Source organism: Rhipicephalus microplus, chromosome 6, assembly GCF_043290135.1.
Source record: "Rhipicephalus microplus isolate Deutch F79 chromosome 6, USDA_Rmic, whole genome shotgun sequence".
Classification (NCBI taxonomy): Eukaryota; Metazoa; Arthropoda; class Arachnida; order Ixodida; family Ixodidae; genus Rhipicephalus; species Rhipicephalus microplus.
The window spans coordinates 96250742-96272398 of NC_134705.1; the positions used below are offsets into that span (position 1 = coordinate 96250742).

At 46.0% G+C, this 21657-nt stretch overlaps 1 protein-coding gene across 12 annotated transcripts in view; it reads right to left on the minus strand.

Annotated features, from left to right (window-relative positions):
* The window catches only part of Snap25 (Synaptosomal-associated protein 25kDa), a 339638-nt gene that overhangs the window by 82627 nt on the left and 235354 nt on the right, over nucleotides 1-21657 (minus strand). For all 12 annotated transcript variants that reach the window (XM_037418939.2, XM_075866231.1, XM_075866227.1 and 9 more), the window contains one exon: nucleotides 131-172. In XM_037418939.2, the coding sequence (XP_037274836.1) occupies nucleotides 131-172 (42 nt within the window). The remainder of the gene's footprint in view (nucleotides 1-130; nucleotides 173-21657) is intronic.

Consider the following 21657-nt stretch of genomic DNA (forward strand, 5'->3'; position numbering starts at 1 on the left):
ATCGAAACTACATATATGGCACGTGTATCGGGACCCCTCGTCAAATGCGCACGCTAGGAGAATACACATAAACACACATAAAAGTGAAGAAAAACAACACTGAAAAAAGGGTAAGAAAAGGATCACTTACCTCTTCGCATAGTGCTATCATATTCCGTGTCCTCTCCAACGACTGCATGTGAGAGAAAAAGCAAAAAAAAAAGGGCGGTTAGAAATTGAAGGCCCCAAAATTAACAAGCACACATTAAAAAGTCACATAAGGATCACATCTTCTGAGGTTACAGAATTAAGTAAAACCAAGGCGATGTTAGTCGAAAGTCAATCAAAGAATCGATCAACCAATCAATCAATCAATTCGTCCACAGATGAAGATGGCTACGAACCAATCATTAGAATCACGTAAATTAACCGTGTACCGATGTACACAGCTCCCAGCTAATTAATCAATGGATCAAAACACACAAATCGCTGTATTCGTGTACACATGTACACGGCTACGAAAGTATCAATCAATGCATCAATCAGTGATGCGATGACGTGGTGGTAGTGGTTAGAAGATGAGGAAAGGGACCTAATTTCTGCAACCCGGTCGGGAGCACGGCGCAGTGCCTGCGTGAGGAAGATGCGGAGCTCTTGACGCTGCCCTTCATACCCTCACTCTTTTTTCACCCCTTTATGCCATAATATACACGGCCACAGGCTCGTTCTCCAGTGATGTTCCTTGGAGAGAATTTTCCCTGTTTCGGGGAATTTCCACCTGTGATTTTGAGCCAAAGGGAGAGAGGAAATCTTCGTGATATTGCAGGGCATTTCAGGAATGGTTACATTTTTCAATGGTGACCGATAATTAGCGGTCACAGTACGCCTACATCTGCCGTAATCGGTTCTGGCGCATGCACCACGCAAGTATAACCTTTGATATTTGTTTCTGATATTTACGTGGAGCGATTTCTAGTTCACTATTTGTGTTAGACTTGAAGCCCACAGTGTGCAGTGTACTAACACTATGTAAATTAATAAAGTCATGCTTTTGTTGTTCTTTTATGGAGGGTCTAGTTCTAATTTCAAAGGTCGCCAGTACGTGAGACACGTGTAAATATAGTATGTGTGTGCATAGATGGGGGCGGAAATTAGTACTGTTGTGCAGAGAACTATGCTGAGAATTCTGTCAACGTTTTCAGGCAAAAATCTTCGAAGCAGGGAATTTTCTTGTCTTTGAATGAGAAAACATCCCTGTTGTTCTCTATTCTTCTTTTCATTCTCCATTAGTTTCCTTCTTTGTGTTCTTTTTTTCTCGTTTTTCATTTTTGTTACTACACCATTTATTTCTCTCTCTCTCTTTCTGTACTCGTTCTATCGCCTTTTATTTTGTTCCCCCCCTCTCTCTTCCCTTCATTTCTCAGTTTCTGTTTTTTACTATTACTTAATTCGTTTCTCTACGTCCGCACTTGTTCTTTTTAAGTGTTTTTCTCAAGAACCCCGGGATGAGAAGGAATGAAGCAGCAGAAATCCCCCCCCCCTCCGTGCTAACGATGCCGGATCCCGCACTGCTCATTGTGTCATCGTATACGAGGTTAAGGAAATAACAAACAAAGAGCAAATAAATAAGGAACACCAGTATCTGGTGTTCGGCATTAAATCAACGAACAACGAAAGGTACACTGAACGGTCCTCCAGGTGTGGCAGCTTGGGCTAGTTGGTGTGGCATGACGATAGTTATAGCGCGAGAACAAAACGACGACACAAAGACAAGAAGGATACGAAGGACACGAGCGCTTGTGTTTTTCGTGTCCGTCTTGTCTCTGTGTCGTCGTTCTGTTCTCAAGCTGTAGCTATGGTCCTCCAGGATCGGCAAGATCCGCACCTGCTCCCGAACCATTCACTCGGTTTTCAGAAACGAGAAATCCCGTGAACGGGAGGAGAGAGAGAGAAAAAAATGACCAGGGAAAGGAGCGCGCGCTCGAAAACGAGCAGCGTTCATTAAGGGGCTTAATTAAAAACAGCGGCCACACAGCGGCGCCTATGTGCCTGGAGACCGAGATATGCGGAACACAAAGGGAAGGGCTGGACGATTCGAAAGGCGGAGAATGTTCGGAATCTGCCAGGCGAAGAGCTAGGAGGTTAAAAAGATAAAGAGAAAATGCCAAAGGGTTTTTTTTTCCTTCAGTGCCAGCACGAGGAGGAAATGTTGAGGAAACCAAAATGCGCTGTTACCCTCTCCTTCACTACTCCTCACCTTGGCTTGAGGCTTTGAAGCGAGGACGCTGAGCGCCCAAATGAGAGAGCGCACTTCGGCGCGTGCATGAATAGGCCAACCACGCAGGATAAGGCTAAACGCGCAGATACAAGGACCAATATAGAGGGAGCTATGAGGCTGTGTTTATTTACAGAGAGAGCAAAACATCTCAGTTAAGAGACATGCGAATGACAACTGAAGGGCCAGAACGGTTAGCTATTTCAAGCATGACGACAAAGAACGCACCTGTAAAACTGCGTGAGGATTAAAGCATGCAAGAGTAAACGCTAACAGGAAGCGGCATGCATATATATTGCGAGAAAAATGCGGAAACTATACTGAACACATTGCAATGATAAGCCAGGATATTCAGTCAGCAAGAAATCACCGAGATTTCCGCAACTCGCCGCATGCGTTATACATGTGCACTGTATTCACAAACTACAAAAATGAGGAAGCCATTGCATGCTTGGAGGGCATGAAGATGGGAAAAAATTTATTTGCACACTAAGTCAAGCAGTCAGTCGTGCAAATATAATAGCTACGTTTCGGGTTGAACTTCCCGAAAACCACGATATGCTTATGAGAGCATGCCGCGGAGAAGGGCTCAGCAAATTTCGACCACATGGGGATTCTGAACGCACACCTGAACCTACCAATGCCCCCTAAAAAATTATGCCTAGAACGTGAGCCGCGAACGTGCTGCCGTACCCTCACAGTTTACCCTCCCCCTCGGGTGCCCTCCGGTACGAAGGTGAACGCCTCTGGCGGCCGCCCCCTGTAAACACAGCAATGCTCTCTCAGTTGCCTCCGAGCAGCTGTGATGTCACGTGACAGAGCGGCACGGTAATATCACGTGACTGAACAGTATTGAGTTACTGTATATGCTACCTTTAGGTAGCATTTACAGTAATTCTAGAGCGGTGCGGAAGCGAGCGTTCCCACACGGCGGACGGTCGAAACACGCGGCAGAAAACATGGCCTCCGAGATTGCGTGCTGGCAGGAAGCTCCCAAATAAAAAGAGAGCGACATTCCAGGCATAGTTTTTCTAGGAAGCGTTGAACCTACGTACGCGGACCTCGAGCATTCTAACCTTCACCAAAAATGCGGCTGCCCCAGCCGAGATTCCATCCCGCGACCTTGAAGTCAGCCGTCGGCAAATGGTTGTGCAACTAATAAGCCCGCTATTGTTCGCGCATCTCCTGCGTGCGACGTACTACCCTATGTCGCAATGACAAAAAACAAGTCACAGCCTTGCCGGACAGGCAAAGAAATGAGCACGATAGCAACAAATTGGAAGGTCACGCGCAGAATGACAAGCATAACGACAGGTGCTCCACATTTTTCATGCAGAAATAACGCACCAAACGTCCTCACAGGTACAGATGAACGCGAATAAGCGTCTCAGTGTTTACTTCGCTGGGTCTGAAAAGTGCGTTCTTTTCGCAAGCAGTGATTGTGCAACGACTGCAGTGACCTTTGTGCGCCCGGTAACTACAACAGAATCGTTCCAGGTAAAGCCCGAGGCCAGCCAAGACGTACGATTCTCCCCACAGCGAGATAAGGGCAGGCGACGGAGCATCCACCTCCTCCTTTCCACGGGGCCAAGTACGCGTGGGAGATGAGAGCGCGCGCCGCCGCGTCGTGACGATGTGGCGACACGTGCTCATTGCGCCGTCTTGCTGGTAATTCTAAAAACACGAATTTCCCTCCCCCCTAGATGCTCATCACCAGCAGTAAGTAGTAGATATTCATAGCTTGCCATTTGAACGTTCAAGGACGTGCTCCTTCGTGGCTCAGTGATTAACAGCTCGCATTCACGACTCAGAGGTACCACGTTCGATTCCACGCACGCCAGTCTATTTCAGAATGTTTTTTCTTTCTTCTGTTTTCATATATATATAGATACGTATGCAGATACGGCGAGTGACGTCGATGCCCACGGCAAAATTTAGCCGAGTGTCCATATAATTTCTATCGCAATAAAAAAAATCACGAGGCTTGCGCAGAACTCGCAGCCCTCTCACAGCGAAAGCAGAAAGAGCAGCCTTTCAGACTTTTTTTTTTTACCTCTTTTTAGGTAGGTGCTGCAAGCGCACTTGCAGAGTACCCACTATGCTCTAAATCAATGTGTAGCTGGCAGGCATTAACTATGCCATCCTTCGTCATTCTTCAGAAAAGCGCAGTACCCATTCCACACTTGCAAGGAATTTTGTAATTCTTTCATGCTGTGAGTGACAACGATGAAGAATTATGCCAAAAGCTTTCGTAATCTCCCCCATCCCCCGAAATGGGCATGCGCCAGAGTTAATAGGTGAACAGGATGAAGCTTTTGTAAGTGGTTGGAGCAATCGACGACGCGCTCATCGGATGCATTATGCGAGACCTGACTGTTCCTTTGATGGTGTAAAACGCTTCATTACTCATATTAACGCGATTACTTTCCCGACATCGAGCCTGAATAAGGCCAGTTTGCAAAGGAGTTTTGAAGCACAGGCATGGTTCAGTGGTAGAATACTGGGCTGGCACGCTGGCGAACCGGATTTGAATCCCACAGTGTTTAAAAATGGAAACTTGAACGAGTTGGTATGCGTTCATCTTGGCTGAACAGCACACCCAGGACGACGAAGTTTATGTATATTTCTCTTTTTTTCTTATTCGTGAAATAGTGGTTACTGAGACCTGCGGCGGCGGCAGCGAACAGCGACAGCGCACCCGACCTTAGTTGCGATTTCACAGCTAGAGACCGGAACTTCAGGAACGAAAAAATAATGTTTTAGACGCCTATAATAGGCCCTAAAGCTGTCATTTAGGCACAAATATGCGTGAAAACCTATCGTTTATGAATGTACAGGCACAATTAATAATTACTTCAGTAGCATGCTCAGGACAATTATTCAACTTCCAACAAACACAGCAGGCATTTCGCTTGCTTTGCATGTATGCCGTGCCGTCCATTTTCCAAACGCGTTCGAGAATAGGTGCCCACATACAAAAAAAAAGAAGAAAAAGGGCAAAAAGAAAGAAAGGCTGACCCGAGGTCTGCGGTTCTTCAATACCCTTCAGGATGCATAAGAAAAGCAACCACAAGAATGCAAGAAAAATGAAAAAGAAAGCGTCGGCGTAACTCAGAACAGGTACTACAGTAAAAAAAAAACGAGAACAAAGAAAAAAAAAGCGAAAGGCAGAACAGCTACTCAGCAAAGAGACGTTCGAACAGCCGTCTACACAACACACACACGCTCAGGCCTCGTGACTTGGCTACAGCACACCAAAATTGCAGTATTGGAAACGGTAACACAACTAAAGTAATAATAAACAGGAACAGAAACAGGAAGTAACACAAGTGAAAGGGAGATCGATCGGCAGCGCCAGCCCAGTACCCTGCTTATAGAACACTCCCTCCATATGCACCCTCCGCTTCCCTTTCTCTCGAACTTGCTGCCGATGCCTTTCGCCATCTGCGATATTTCCGGAATGCGGAACGCGTACTCCACTCAAGCCAGAGTGGCCCGTACATCTCGTAAACAGCCGCACGGGGCCCCGCCGTGCGAGCTCCACGGCCAAAACGCCGGTGCTGAAACAATGCATCTACACCTACAGCCCCCCTCCTCCAAGCAAGGCGGGAGCTTAAAGCGTAAAAAGGGCGTGTTTGCAAAACCTATAGAGTGCACGACAATGGCGCAGTGAATGGCGGGCCCGGCATGTGTTGTGTCGGACCTAGAGGTCATGGGTTCGACTCTCTTTGCAAAACTTTTTTTACCAGGTCTCTCTTTGCCATCTCAGTGTGCGCAATATTCGCCGTCATTTCCGTGCCGGAAATACGTCATGATGTCTCCGTGGGCCTCGGCATAAAACACTTCCGTGCTGTATGCTGGGCCCTTATTTAGCCCAGACAAAGCTCCGCGTACGTGCGCGACACCATCGCGATGAGAGAGATGCGCCTGGAGAATATGCTTTCATTTCGATACTTAAAAGGCAATACAAGGAGCTGTATCAGACGTACCTGTATGTTTTATATTTTAACCTATCACGCTGTTAAACCATATTATGTTTCGTATGCTAATCATCAACGTTATTAAAAGGATGCATAAAAATACTGGAAGTAACAGTTCCATTTCGTACGCAATCCTCAAACTGGTAAATTGTTGGGTATAATAGAGTTGTTTTCACTACGTTTTGCATGATAAGCTGACATTTGATCAAGTTATTATAAGTTTGTCTCCTACTCGCTCTTTTATGTATGTAATAGTTGCGAGGATCCACACTAGCACTTTTCAACATCCAGATGCCTGTAACATGTTTCGTTTCGACCACATTTCATTTAGAAAAAGTTCCAAAAGGCGAGGGATGAAAAGCGAGAGGGAAGAAATTAAGTACAGACACGAGACACTGCGCGGGCTGAATTTTCGTACGACGCAAATGTCTCGCTTATTCCGGGGAGTGCACCACCGTAAATCACCACCATGGGCGCCGCATGTCAAGCGGGTAAGCGAGCGAGGCTTTTGTTTTAAGCAACGGTGGACAGACACGCTGCATGCAGCCCAGGTAAACCGTCGAGATAAAGCGAGAATGTCAATGAATGGTACGCGCTCTTGCAGAAAAAAGCCGGGTGTCCCTGATCATCAGAGAAAAAAAAAGTATAGAATGGTTACACGAACACAAATATAGAACAACTCTTATAGAGTCACTTGGTGGCGCGACGGTGGTGCCCCCACGTGAACATCGCAAACACACACCCCCTCCCGCCCCCCCCCCCCCCCCAAGCCGGGAGCTCACCTCAAATACCAGCGAATGTGTACGTACATCCTATGACCGCAGGGATGACGTCATGCGTGGTGAATACAGTGTTCCCGAGAATGTCACATAATATCCAATGAGTGTGTATAGCGACAACGCGTTTTCAAGATTCCTGTTGAGCTGAGCATTAAATGAACCTTACATACGAAATGATTCGGCTGCGCATAAAATACTATTAGAGTTTTGACGTCCCACAAGCAGGGCATGGTTAAGAGAGACGCCATTGTGAAGGGCTCCAGAAATTTCCACTACCTAAGGTTCTCTAACTATTCAGTGGTGCAGTTGCTACTAAATTAATGCGTCAAAGAAGTAAAAGCAATGCATTGAGCTGTTTTACCTAGGAATAAGGTCAACTGCAGGCAAAACACCACCTCAGGCAAAAATTACAGGCCGTGCGATACAGCCAGAGCACACCACTATACCGAGAGTCTAGAAAGGTCTATTTGCAACCATTCTTTCACATTCCTGGTCAATCAGGGTTACTTTACAGGGCACTGCCAAATTCCTCCAAATCGTCGAGTTCTATAATGACGACCACTTCAAGCCAGTAAGAGAGGCCATCGCAGCCTCTCTAGACCAATCACAGCTCAATATCTGGGGTGCTGTTCCGAAGAATCGCGCCAAGACAACCAAACACAACGCTGCAAGCAAGGCACCCGCGTTTGTGCACGCGCTTTTCCTCACGGGATGATATATAGGCCTGCACGAGCATTATAGCGCGATAGCGTTATAGAGCCCGTGTCGCGGAAATTCCGCCGTTGGTTGTGAGCAAAAAATCGTCCGTGAGCGAAAAAAGCAAATAAAACAAGGAATGAAAATGATCAAAACCGGGCCGTTCGCGTAGCAAACAGGTGTCCAGTCACAAAGCCAGGAAGTTACTTGCAGGCACTTCGGGAAAAAACACTACATAAATGCCATGTAGTTGAAGGAGTATCCTTAACACATTTTGTTCGACAGGTGTCACGACTAAAGCGATCCTATTCGGCGATTTGTAGGAGCCTTTAGGAAGCCATCAAACTACTCCAGAAAAAGGCTGGCATAGTGCAGCCATCGCCGCTAAAAACACACAGGAACTTTCAAACAGTTCTAAAATGGACAACTATGTCCATAGTTTGAAGGTCCCAAAACTACGATATGATTATGAGAGACGCCCAACTATGTCCATCTAGCGGAAAACATATCAAACCTTTCCAGAGGCGTTGATCAAGCAAACAGCGAACGCTAGATAAAGTGCTGCCATCTGTGAGGCATTGTGAGACTCTTTGTTGCCTCTGAGATAGCGAGCGCGCGGCGTGTACCTTGGACGCCATGCGACTCTTGCTTTAGATAAAAAAAATTGCCCGCAGCTTCCCTCGGGGGAACACTGAGGAGGATGCGGAGCATATAATTGGTTAACGGGGTGTTAAAGTGCGACTTACTTGGGTCGATGGCTAAATTGGTTAACGTGGTTGTGAAATGGGGTGTTAAATTGCGACTTACTTGCGTCGATGGCTAAATTGGTTAACGTGGTTGTAGGAGGGGGTGTTAAATGAGTGAACACGTACACACGTATGCGAAAGGGCGGCGCTGGTCGAAGGGACGTCGATTATTGTGTTTGTGGATTCATTGGAATTCATTTCACCGCGACCTTGGACGTCGACGCGCCGTACAAACCAACCGACGAGCGGCAACTGAGCGAGCGAGCACCGACCTTGAGTATATATACAGCGCGACGGCGCATGCACTGTCAGCTGTCGAATGTTCAAGAAGGGGGAGAAGCGCAACGGCGCATGCGCGCGCGTCAGCTGCCGATGTTCTCGAAGCGTGACGGCGCATGCGCGCTACATTATACAGCTAGCGAATGTTCGTGAAGAGGAGAAGCGCACGCGGTGTGTAGAGGAGGAAGGGTGCACAGATGGTGGAGGAGTGAAGCGCGCGCGGTGTGTAGAGGAGGAAGGGATGCACAGATGGTAGAAGAAGGAGGAGGAAGCTTGCGGACGGCGCCGCACTACAAGCCTTGAGTATTAGATGCTCCGCATCTAAAATCTGTCTTTCGCCTCATACCTGCACCACGCAAAAAAGAACGCCCCTTACTCGGCAAGCACGCGGTCACCAAGGAAACCGGAGAGTTGCTCCTGCTAGGGACTTGCTCAGAAGTCACGGTTGCGAAGATACATCAAGCTCAAGATTTAGAACTGAACCAGAGCCTAGACAACAACAAGGTTAGCGCAAGATTTCGTTCTCGCTGTTGATGTCGAAGGCCCTGACTCGCGGAACGGGAGCCACAGGCTTCCCGATGCTAACCACCGTAATCAAAATTGTGCCTAACGTAAAGCAAAGACTTGGCTCGTTCAAATCGTCCGGATGGCCAAGGCTCTCAATGCATTTCACTTGGCCTGTTCATGAAAAGGGTTGGGATGAGGTCAGCCATAAAGTCAAGTCGTGGCTTAAAGGCTGAAGATGATGGTATATTTTGGTTAATAGCCTAAGGGTCATGTGATGGCCAAGGAGCACCGTGATGGTATGGTGTGTATGGTAGTGTAAGGTGGCTGTATAAGGGACTCAATATCATGGGCACTAAGTGCTCGTAAAATACACCGACTAGTTAAAACAATTTCAGTGACGTGAAATGTGTGCAATAGGTTAAAAAGAATGTCATGAATGAGATATACCTACAGGATGTTGTGGCTCGAACCTAAGTCGCATTTATCAATGCGGAGGGCAAATATCAAATACGACCCCCCCCCTCACCCCCTTGACACCACATAGGAGGAGCAGGATGAGAAGTACAGTACGAAATTCCAGCGATATTTAATTGGAACTTGCAGCAGTGTGGCCATTATTTCGTTCACGCTGTTGCGATACCAGACATGTTTAAAAAAAGTGTCGGCACTGCGCTTTTGTATGAATTTCGAGTGGTGCCCTTCAGAATGAGATTTACCAAAGGACAGCAAAATTTCAAGCACTGATCTGCGATGCAAAAGCTTAAACGCAACGTTTCACATCAATAAGCCCCATCAATTTTTATGGCAAGGCGATTTAGCGGCATGAAGCTTTAGAAAGCAAGGTTTCTCAAAGAGACGATCAAGTGAAGAAATCGCTAGGCCGAAATATAAGCTAAGGTCATGCTCGCGATAATCTGGAAAAAATAAAAGAAATATTTCGAACTAAAAAAAAGAAAGCCGTTTTATTTCCAGCGACTTGAACTCTTCCATCACTTGAAACGAGCGTCTCGAATTCCAGCAGAATAAAAATGGGAACACCAAGAGTACCGCCTGTCACCAACGGAGAGAGCTGAACCTATAATTTAGTCTGACTGCAGCTTGCGACCAAGGTCAGGTCAGCAACGCACAACTGATGTCCAGGCCACGCCCAACCAAGGTCAAGTACATGAAGGATGAAAAGAAGCCAACGTCTGATTCTTCTTTTTTTAACGTTTCTTTTGTTTTACATGCGCCACCCTCTTTCCATTTTCCCTCGCCACATTCCTTACACGGAGAGTTGCATGTTAGCGATCCCCATACGGCGGCTAAATTCACTGCATTTCAGCAACGACCTCTACCTCGCTATTTCTCATGCCAGGTAAGGCCTCGTCCACCAGACTACGTCTGACATACCGAACGTTCCTCTTGCTTTCTACAGTTATCACCTCTGAGCAGCAGCCGTATACAGTTTACGGTCACCGAGTGTACCCAGCCGAGTCGTAGACATCTTACCCAAGAGTGAACCTCTGATACACCGGCCAAAAAAAAAAAAAACGCGCAAGCTATTTTTAAGCTCCCCAAATGGAAGCAATCTGAAAAAATATAAAAATAAACTAAGCAAAGATGCAGGTGCGGGCCACATTCAGCGGGAGTCGAGTAAAGTTAAGGCGTGCCCTGTACACAATTTCAGCATCTCGTTTTCTAACCTTACTTCAACAAGAAGAAAAAAAGAAAAATAAGAGAAAATAGGTAACAAAATAAATTGGCTGTAGATATGCGGACGAACATCAAAGTACCCGACGCCGTCTTAGTAGTGTGGCAGTTTGGGCTAGCTGGTATATCGCCGTCTTAGTGGCATGCGGTCGTTTACGAAAATCCCGACTCTTTCCTACTCGGCAGTCCAGAGTCTCTTTTACAACGTGGACATTTTAGGTACATTGAAAAACAACTTCACCACTCCGTATAGAACGTCGGGAGAGGTGGCGAGTTAAAGGAATCTGTGGGAAGCAGTCAACTGTCGCCGTTCAGTATACGACTGCCGTGGCGAAACGGTCAGCCGCAGTATATATGAGCCCATTCCCAGAGCGACGCAATTTTCTTCGCAGCTTCTTCGTCCCTCTCTCCATGATCCGGTATCATCAGTGCAAGTCACGAAATACGGAAAGATCTTCGTCTCTGCTTCTTTCGCACTTACCGTCTTTCCACGTATACGGAACCACTATCCGGCGAGGTATTTTGTTTCCAGGACGAACCGTGGAATGCTTAATGCATGCAGTGACAGACGGTGTCAAAAACTATCTAACCTACAGAGTCAGCATGAATATCTCGGTTTCATTTTTGGTACTTTCTCGCTAATTCTGCGTCTGTCTCAAGTAAACCGTCAGTTACCGAGTCAGCATTTTCATTCGCCGTTTTCTTTTAGGCGTGCGTAGTTTCTCCGCTCCGTTTTTGTGTTGTTCGTTACAGAGCTATCGAGCATGGTGCTGTGTTTAGCAGCACTTTCTACAAGTAGGATCAAAATAGAATGCCACTGAGAAGAAGGCTAGAGATGAGACTATGCCAGAGGGACCTTCGGCTGCATGCACTACCCCCTCCCCATTTACTTTCTCACCTCTGAGTGTACTGTTGAACGCTAACAAAAAAATAACACGCGTAATAGTAACACCGCCAAACGTGAAATCAATAAATCTACAGAAGACTCATAGACTGTGCCTTCTTTGAATGAATATAATCATCTCATATGTAATACTTGTAGCTTTACGGACGCATCATACACTCGAACGTATATGTTGTTACGTACGTTTCTTGCTGCATTTAGATGTATTTAGGTTTCATCTCGATGTAAGCAACGGTCGGTGCAGACCAGGTCACTATGTTCGCGAAGCTTCCCGGTTGAAATAATCAAAGAGTGCGCCAGGCGAGCACTGGCGATAACGTTGGAAGATTCGATGACTGACGTATGAAAGAACGACGCGTTCCGACGATGACCAGATATAGTCGACGGCAGAAGAATATTCTCGCCAATATCAATTTATACAGCGTGAATTGATTTTACTATCAGCGTCGAATGAAACCACGACAGCAGCAAGCATACACGATAGTATAGAGCGCACCGCCAATTGATCGCTATGCACAGGCGCTAGCGCATCCCGTTCGGCAGCTCTGCGCATATACGCGTGCCTGTACGCGGCGATAAGTGGACCGCGCGCACTATACCATCAAGAAGGCTTGCCGCTGTTCGTGTTTCATTTGACGCTGATAGTACGTCGACTTTTCAACTTCTGGGCACAATATTGGCCAGATAAAGAGCTCCGCACTTTCAAGTCTTGGTGCAGCCTTCGTGAGCGTCACAACGACGACACATATTATGCGCAAGGTTTCTTGGGGCAACATTCCATCGACTTAACTGATTTATTCGTACACTACTAAAAGATCCCTAGAATTTCGCGCCACAACAACGGCATGGTTACGAGACGCGCCGGAGCGAGGAAAATGGATTCGCTCCGACAACCTGGGCTTGAAGATAGAAGTAAGCCCCGTAACTGTCCCTCAGGAAGAGGGCACCTCCACAGTAGCTCACAAGGGGTAGGGGTAAGGAGAGATTAAAAGGATAGGATTAAAAGGTATAGAGATAGAGAGAGGAGGAGAGAGGCGCAGGGACAGGCACGCACGGAAGTAAGCAGAAGATAGGAAAGATGGACACGGTCGCAGGAGTCCGAGGACGGAGCACCACTCGGCGAGAGTTCTTGTCGGCGGCAGGAGATGGCGTAGGGCGAGCCAGTCGGCCAGAGCTGCGCTGCCGTCGGAGATCGCGGGCGCACAACCGGTCGGCACGAAATCCAGCGAGCGAGTACTGCTTGCTTAGCGCAAGCCTAAGCTTATATATAGCTGCACGAGTGTTTTTGCATATGCCCTTCACCGAAATTGACCATATGCACGGAAAAGAAAAAAAATATACATGTTAATACGTGTTTGCGAATGTTGTAAAAGTGGAAGCAGCTTTGCATTTAAATTTACAGGGGCTTAGGCGGAACGATACCTTCACGGCAGAGCACAATGAACAATACGAGAAATTCTCCATTGGTTCTGTGAGCATGTGAGCAGTGCTAGTAATAATAACTGGGGTTTTACGTCCAAAAAGCACGATATGATTGAGAGGGACGCCGTATGTGGATAGCTCCGGGAATTTCGACCGTCTCGTATTTTTTTTTAACGTGCACTCACATCTCAGCATACTCGACCTCTAGGGTTTCGCCTCGATCGAAATGCGACCGCCACAACCGGAATCGAACGCGCGACCTTCGGATCAGCAGTGCAGCACCGCATTTGTCAAACCAGTGCGGCGGACTTCAAACAATAAGTTGAAGTGTGGCGTCAGGTGAATACGATTCACAAAAAAATCGATAGCTGTACTTTCGCCTTCACCCCTGCTTCTGACGAATGTATAGACGGAATTGTTCTGGTGTTCGAACACGGACACACGTGTTGAGACGTCAATGGGACTGGCCGATACTTCTCGAACTGATGCACGTGTTTTATGCTGCGCGGGCCTCGGTAAGAAAAAAAAGAAAAACGTTGCTAGTCAGCGTTGGTGTAGCAACCATCACGTTTCTCACGCATTCATTAACATAATGGGAAGATTCCATGCAAGCATAGAAAGAGAGCCAATAATATGACTAACACAAAGCGAAAAAAAAAGGAAAGAAGCTTCCGAGACTATAAGCTCTCCTGACGGAGTTTTTTTCCGTACTCAGATAAAGTTCATTACGGGAAAACTTTCAGGGCACCGGAAGCAATGTGCAAGGTCAGGACTTCCGCAAACGTGGGCGCTATTTGAAGTAAAAGACCAAAGAACACGACAGCAAAAAAGTACAAATAAAATTCCCTACGGGGTCGTTCCGTGAGTTGTTCGGCACGAAAGCAGCGCACACTTTTCTTACTGGCCGTCACATTCTGCTACACGGAGAGATTCAAACGCGGTTGCGGCTTTTACAGATACAAGAAAGTTACTACATTCCGAGCAGCCGCGCAATAAAAACAAAACACCTGAACGAATAACATCGGCAGGCAAACTAGGTTCCCGTTCTCCCCAATTATGTCTCATTTTTTTCTTGTTGTATTCCCGGAACTGTGTGGAAGAGAAACCGTTACATTCGATTATCCCGTACGGCAAAGAAAGTTCGGAAGTAAAGCAGTAATTTTCTTTTTTTGGAAGGTTATTCCCACCGTGGCATTTTTACTGCAGATCGAAATTAAAGAAATGTTAGAAAGAAAAAAAAAACACGCAAGAAAAACGTCGGAAATTTCCGAGCAACCAAATTAGCCCCAGTTCCGATTTCTCGAACGACAAGCAAGAAAAAAAAAACTGAGTATAAGCAAAATAAGATAGAGAGCACGGCAAGCGAAGAGTTTCTAATTTCCAGTTCCGAAAGAGGAAAAGCGCGTACCAGAAGCGAATCACACAGGAACCACTGATCTGAAGCGCGTTTTTTTTTCTCTTCGAGTATACGCATATCAGTGTACAAAGTGCGGAGAAAAGTTTCGCCAAGGGAACTCGAGAGCGAAGTGCGATCGCGTTAACGCCGAAATCAGCGAATGTTAACAAATCAGGCGAAAGGCCAATTTCGACGTCGGCTCGTGATATAAGGTAACTTCCCGAAGAGAATTTTCAAAGGTATGCGAAGCAAGATAGCGCGCCGAGATGAGAGCAGCTGGCTCCGAATCACACGCATCGCAAAATTAGAAATCGAAGATATAATGACTCGTCGCCTGAACCGCAAACTCGAGAATGCGTCCTCACTGCGCTGCTATTATTTGTTTTTTTGGGGCGGAGGGGGAGGGGGATAAATACGCAGAAGAGGAAGATAAGTATCAGCGGCCATGCGGGAGCACCAGACTGTACTGTTGGCAAACACACACCTACAGCTGTACAAAACACTTCGATTAGAGAACATTGTTATGAAAATGAAATCTACCAAAGAATAAGAATCATTGGATGACATCCTTTAATGAAAGGTGATATTAACTATGTTTAGAAAAAAGTGCTTAACGATTAAGAGTACAGTGACACTCTACTATGAGAGAGCAGAAAGCCGCCGCAGTTACCAGGGCAAACGCATTAAAGCCTTGTTTAGAGAAAGTAATGACTGCGAATCACCCCAAGGTGCTTGAAAACTTTGCACAATCGCCGCTTCTACCCCCTGATTTTCCCCCGTCAAGTTGAGCTGCAGAATCGCAATCGTGTCACTGATTTCACTACGGGAACTTCAACGTCCTGGTACGTTTTGATTGGTTATATGGCATCAATGCTAAGCCGAACAGAATGTATTGAACAGTAACGACGAACTTATAACTCATAGTATATCCGTAGCACCTGAATTCGCATACAAACAGCCCTTGCTGTTTGAGCGGAAACCAGATAGAGCGACTGTCTTACACACGAGTAGGGTAGGCGCTCATGTGAAACAAACTTTATACATGCAATAAAAAAAAATTACAGCATATCCACGGAGTGCATGATGATGAGTGGGGCGAAGCATCCGTCAGTCCGTCCGTGAGTCCAATCATTCATGCGTTTATCCATCCGTCCGTCGTTCTAGTGAACACTCCAAGTGCCACCATCTCGTATTTTTTCATATTTTAGTTAACATATGGAAGTACCGCCATCCAGCGGACATTCCAAGGACTATACGAGAAGTGGCACGGCCGGACTATGCCCGCGCGCACTTTCTCACGGCCTGCGCTTCGTGTCTATAGTTCCCACCTTTTACCGCCGCTAGTTCATGGCACTGCGGCCCAACCCTCGCTAAACCTGTGTGTGTTTAGAGAAATTGGTTAACGATTCAGAGTATACTTAGAACTCTACTATGGGACAGCTGAAAGCCGTTCCTGAAAGTTCGCCCTCCCCAAGATACTTAAGCAATGAGACCATACATCGCTAAACGTTGCTGAAAAACCAAGGTGATTACGCCTAGCGAGTTTAAAGTGACAACCCCCTTTTGATCCGATAGTGTTCAAAGTGCGTCCTTCTGATACCACTTTTTTTTAGTAAGCATCAAATTCAAGGCAAATTTTATTGGAGATTAAGTCACCGATACTCGTCGCTGTGAGTTATTGTATAAGAAACAATGATCTGTTCATTTATGATTAACGTGCGCGGGTTTCCTCCTCAATTGAAGTGAGTGAGCGCGTGCCGCTCCTCTAGTGCAGCCGTGGAGGCGGCTACCTACTACTACGACGCACTTATAAATCGCGGATCCACGACCCACGGCTTCAGGAGCTTTGCCCTTAAACATGGCATGGCCCCAGTCATATGGCCACAGGCTTTCACCAAACACACCTCCGAATTTAAATAGTGTCCGACTTTGACGTCCAGAAACCACGATATGACATTAAAGACCCCAAGTGGAGAGCGCCGGATATTTCGACCTTTTGAGGTTCTAAAGCGACCCTGTAACGAAACAATAAATTGCTTCAGATTGATAGAGTGTTCTCTGAAAGCTCTAACGTCGTTAGCCTTATCCGAATAAATTCATTTATCAGAGAAGAAAATCAAGGTCAAAATACCATTCTTTAATTTCACGCCGCAACCAGCGCGCGTGGGGTAACGAAATACCAAATGTGTCATCCGTATACTTCTTGTTATCCACCAAGTTTCTGTTTCATCTAAATGTATTGGTAGTATAGCCTCCACTCTGAGGACGACGGTACGTTGCCGAACATGGTTTAGAAATAACCCCGTGTGCTTAGATTCAATCGAGCGCACATTAAAAGAACACTAGAGAGAAAACCGTTTCTTTTTTTTTTTTGTGATCAGACAACTACGCTTTCACGATTCAATATTATATCACGCATTTTTCGAAACTTGGTATGCCATGTTCCTAGCCCCATCTCAAGACACTGTGCTTCATTTTTTTTTCTTATCAAGCGGTACGTAGGGTCCAAATGAACACCATAAAAATTTATGACGTCACCTGACTATACGTGCGAGATTACGGCGCCACCGCCAACATTTTCTTTTTGCGCATTTTCTCACTGCAAGCGCAGTGATCTTAAAATTATGAAAGGGGAATTGACTGAAAAGAAAAAAAAAACGTTTTCTTCTTCAGTGTCCTCTTAATGTGCGCTTAAATCTAAGCATACGAGGTTATTTCTGAATCACGTTCGGTAATGTACCATCGTCCTCAGAGCGGAGAATATACTACCATCGCATTTAGATGAGACAGAAACTTGGTAGATAACAAGGAAGCCCCAGAAAAACAAAAATTAGACGTCATGTGCAATGGAACAAGATATGTAATGTTAAGCGATAGGAATAAAGCGATGTCGATCATAGAACCAAGAATTTTGGTTGATATAGTTGTTGAAACTAATAAACAAAACAAAAATAAACCTGGGTGGTTCTGCAATGCATATAGCAGGTAATCACTGGTCAGTAAAAGCGAAGCCATTGACACCAAAAGGTCCAAGACGCAACCAAAGCATATTCTAGGCAAGTAGGTAATTCAATAATCGATTATGATTGCACGTCAGCAAAGAAACGGGCATAAGGTAAGAAGGCGCACCACGCACCTTTATTCGCATAATAAACTTAGTGCAAGGTTCGAGGTAATTTTTCTACTCTAATACGTTCGTTCATTTTTAGTTGCCCAATCGTACTATAGTAGTGGAACACACGGCCAACGGCGGAGGACATGTAGGTGGACCGTCACCTAGCGCGAGAGAGGTTAAATAGGAAATAAATGAGAGAAGCTTTCACGCTGTTGTAGGCTGAAAGGCTGGTGAATAGAGTTCACCACTAAACCAGTGAGTGACTCCGAGAAGTTATTTTTAGTCCGCAGCGAAATGAAACCACTACAGTCCTATCATAAAAATACGATGTACATTTGCGCGACTGTATACTTTGCTTGGTCATTACGGGTAACTGAATGGATTCCCAGAGAAGGTAAACGCACGAACGGGAGACGAAAAGTCAGGTGGGCCGATGAGATTAAAAAGTTCGCAAGTATTACGAGGCAGCAGAAAGCACGAAATCGGCTTGATTGGCGGATCATGGGAGAGGCCTTCGCCCTGCAGTGGGCGTATGCTGACGATAATGAAGATAATGGTGACACTTTGCTCTACAAAATTGTCAAGTATAGCGACACATTGTTGCATCATTAAAGAGACTTACAGGAAATACGGTCAAATAGAGATAAAAGTCTTAATTTCACGTCCTGTAGCCCATGAAAATCGGTATAAACATGCAAACGAGAAGTAATGTTCTGATCTGAAATAAGCGAGACGAATCCTTACGTCTGGTGCAATATACAGTCTGCGCACATTAACATCGAAACGTAAAGGTGAAACGGTCGGCTTCGTTGATCTCGCCGCTAACTACAGGCCGAAAGGGCCCACAGCTATCTTAGATCAACGGTGGTTCAGCATGAAAGTCATCAAAACCTCGCGGTTGCGCAAATAGGTCGGGATCTGGATTCCGACACGTGTTGGCTGAGGCTAGAAAAATATAAAAGGAGATGAAAGAAACTCGACTCTACAGCGCCATTATTATGTATAGATAGTTTAGCCTGCACCTCCATGCGCAGCGCACTCTTAAGTCTCAAAGGGAGCCGACACTGTACAAAATGTAAATGAAGTAAAGAACGCATTTTTCATCCTGTGGTTAAGGTTGACGCGTTCACAACCACTGAAGCGTGTGGCGATGTAGCCAACACCTTTAAAAGCAAGGAAGCCATCAAGCGGGCGAGATAGGACGCAGTGAACCTGACTATACGATAACGCATCACGAAATCCCTCGAGTGAGACTTGAGAACGCGATGCTCCGTATCCATAGGATACGGAGCACATCTGCTCGTTAGGAATATATCACACGCTTCAAGGGTTCCAGCCAGGCCTTGGAACCAGTCGCGCTTCCGGGCGAAACTATTACTGGGCCTTTATTTGGATTTATTTTCGTCATGCCGTTCTCCCTGGACAAGCGGTGTCGAAAGCACAGCTTTTGTAATGCATTTTTTAAAATTATTTCTCTGGTGTAGCTTCTGACAAGAGCAGTCAGGAAAACGCGTTTCCTGCGAATAACTAGCCGAGCTTTATGCCGTTTCGTAGCATTCGAGATCCGTTTCTGCTATCGTGAGGTATTATTTAATGAAGAGTGAGTGCGGTGACCAGCATTGCAACGAAACCACCAAGAGAACGAATGAAAGAAAGAGAGAGAAAAGGAGAACACGCGTTGCAGATAATCCCGCGCATCAAGCCGCCACGGAAAACAGAATGTCGGTGTTTGCGTGCCTCAGACGAAAAAAAAAGTTAAAGAAGCATATATAACAAAGAAGCAACACAAAAACGGTATGGTTAACCTAATGAACGACAAACAAAGTACAAAAACAGATTCTAACAATCACACGACTATGTATACCTATACAAGTCATCAGTGAGAAAAAAAAATAGCTAGGTATGTCCTCCACTTGAAACGGTGATGAAGTCGGACTAGAAAGAAACAGAAAAAGAGAGAAAAAGGAAAACCCGAAAAGAACGACCGCTAACAAGCGCATCACGAGAGCCGTGATCAAGTCTAATGCATTTATTAAAGACGCTGAACCAGCGTTCCCAGCTGAGTCTGTCGAAATAGCGTATTTTCCCCTTCTCCTCAGCTTTATCTCTGTTTCCTGAATGAGTGCAGGACGAATAGGCTCCCCCTCATCCATGCATGTCCAGCGAAGCTCCCATGCAAGGATGCTTACGACGTCTACATGAAGAACGCGCAGCCACGCACGCAATTTTCGCTTTTGTTCAGCCAAGGGCCGTACCTCTTCATCCCTCGTCAAACTAGAGACGAACAAGGCGAATCTCCATTTCGCGGGCGACGCGCACGGAAACAAAAAAAAAAAAGAATGAGGCAGGCTCACGTGCTTCTAGAGGTCTGTTCGCGAAGGCTCAAAAGGGAGACAGCACGGTGCCCGAGGGGGGAGCGTAATTCAATAACACGTTACTCAAGCTTTCTGCTTTTTTCTTTCTTAGTAACAAGGCGATCCCGTCTGCTCTCTTTCGTTGTTTTGTACGCAGCAAGACGGTCACTAGATTCGCCTCGGTTTCTCCACCTACGTGGAGTTCACTCCATTCAAGATTGAAGCAGCGCAAACAACGAAGACAAAAATGTCAGACGCAGTCAAAAGCCAGTCCCGTATAGTCAGCCTCGCTAAAGTATACTTTCGCTAAAAGCGTCGTGCCTGGCCTCATCTCCTCCGCCCCGTCAAAGTCTATGGTGCCACGGGAGGCCACACGTGGAATCAACTAATGTCATTAGCGCGAGAATACAGAACCGAGTCGGGTGGAGTCGCAACAGAGTCCTAACACGACGCACGTGCAGTTTCACGAAGCATTAAAGCTTGGCAATTGTACTCAGAAGTTGAGAGAACTCATTTACGGGATGTCAGCCTGAGCCATAGCTCGCTTTGGCATCGACAAAGTACATCGACGAAAACCTTGTTACTCCATAGCGCAACGGAGACAAAGGTAGAATAGGTCGAAATGCGCAAGTTCCTGAAGGATCTCGGTGGCGGCTACCGTTTCCCATTATATTATTTAGACCCGCAACATCATAACAATGCATTTGTAGTGAGGATTACGATTATCATGATTATCAACATCATCACCATCATCATTATGAGCCTGACTAAGGGCGAATGCCTCTCCCATGCTGCGCCAATGAACCCGGCCCTTTGCCTACTGCTGCCACGTCGTATATACGCAAACTTCTTAATCGCATCTGCCCAACAAATTTTGTCTTCCCTTCGTGCATTTGCCTTCTGTGGGAATCCAGTCAGTTACCCTTTATGGCCAGCGGTTATCTTGCCTACGTGCAACTCACCCGGCCCACGTTCATTTCCTCTTCTTAATTTCAACTATGATGTCCTTAACACCCATTTGTCCCCTCACCTACTCTTTTCTCTTTCTGTCTCATCAAGTTAACGTATTTTACGAGTAGGTCAGAAAATTAATATGCATGAAACTAAAGTAATGTTGCTACAGTATCGGCAGAGAACAGCATCTAGTGATAAGCGGCGAAACAGTGAAAGTTGTGAAGGAATACGTCTAATTAGGGCAGGTAGTAACCACGGAGAGAACTAGAAGAATAAGCATCAGGTGGAGCCAACTCGGAAAGCATTCTCAATCCTTAATGGTAGTCTACATCTCTGAATAGCAAACTATATAGCAGGTGCATGTTACCGGTAATTGTAGAGCGTCGAAAAGAGGCTTACGAAGGGAGTTCAACTCAAATTCAAGACGATTCAAATTCAAAACGTGACGTTGCTGCGTTTGGTGAGGCAATTTAAGGGTGGCGTCACCACCCGCGCTTTTTATTTGTAGATGTTCTCACTTATCAAGAGTCTTTTCAAGGCAACAATAGTGATTTTGGAAATGTGAAAAAATAGTTAAGT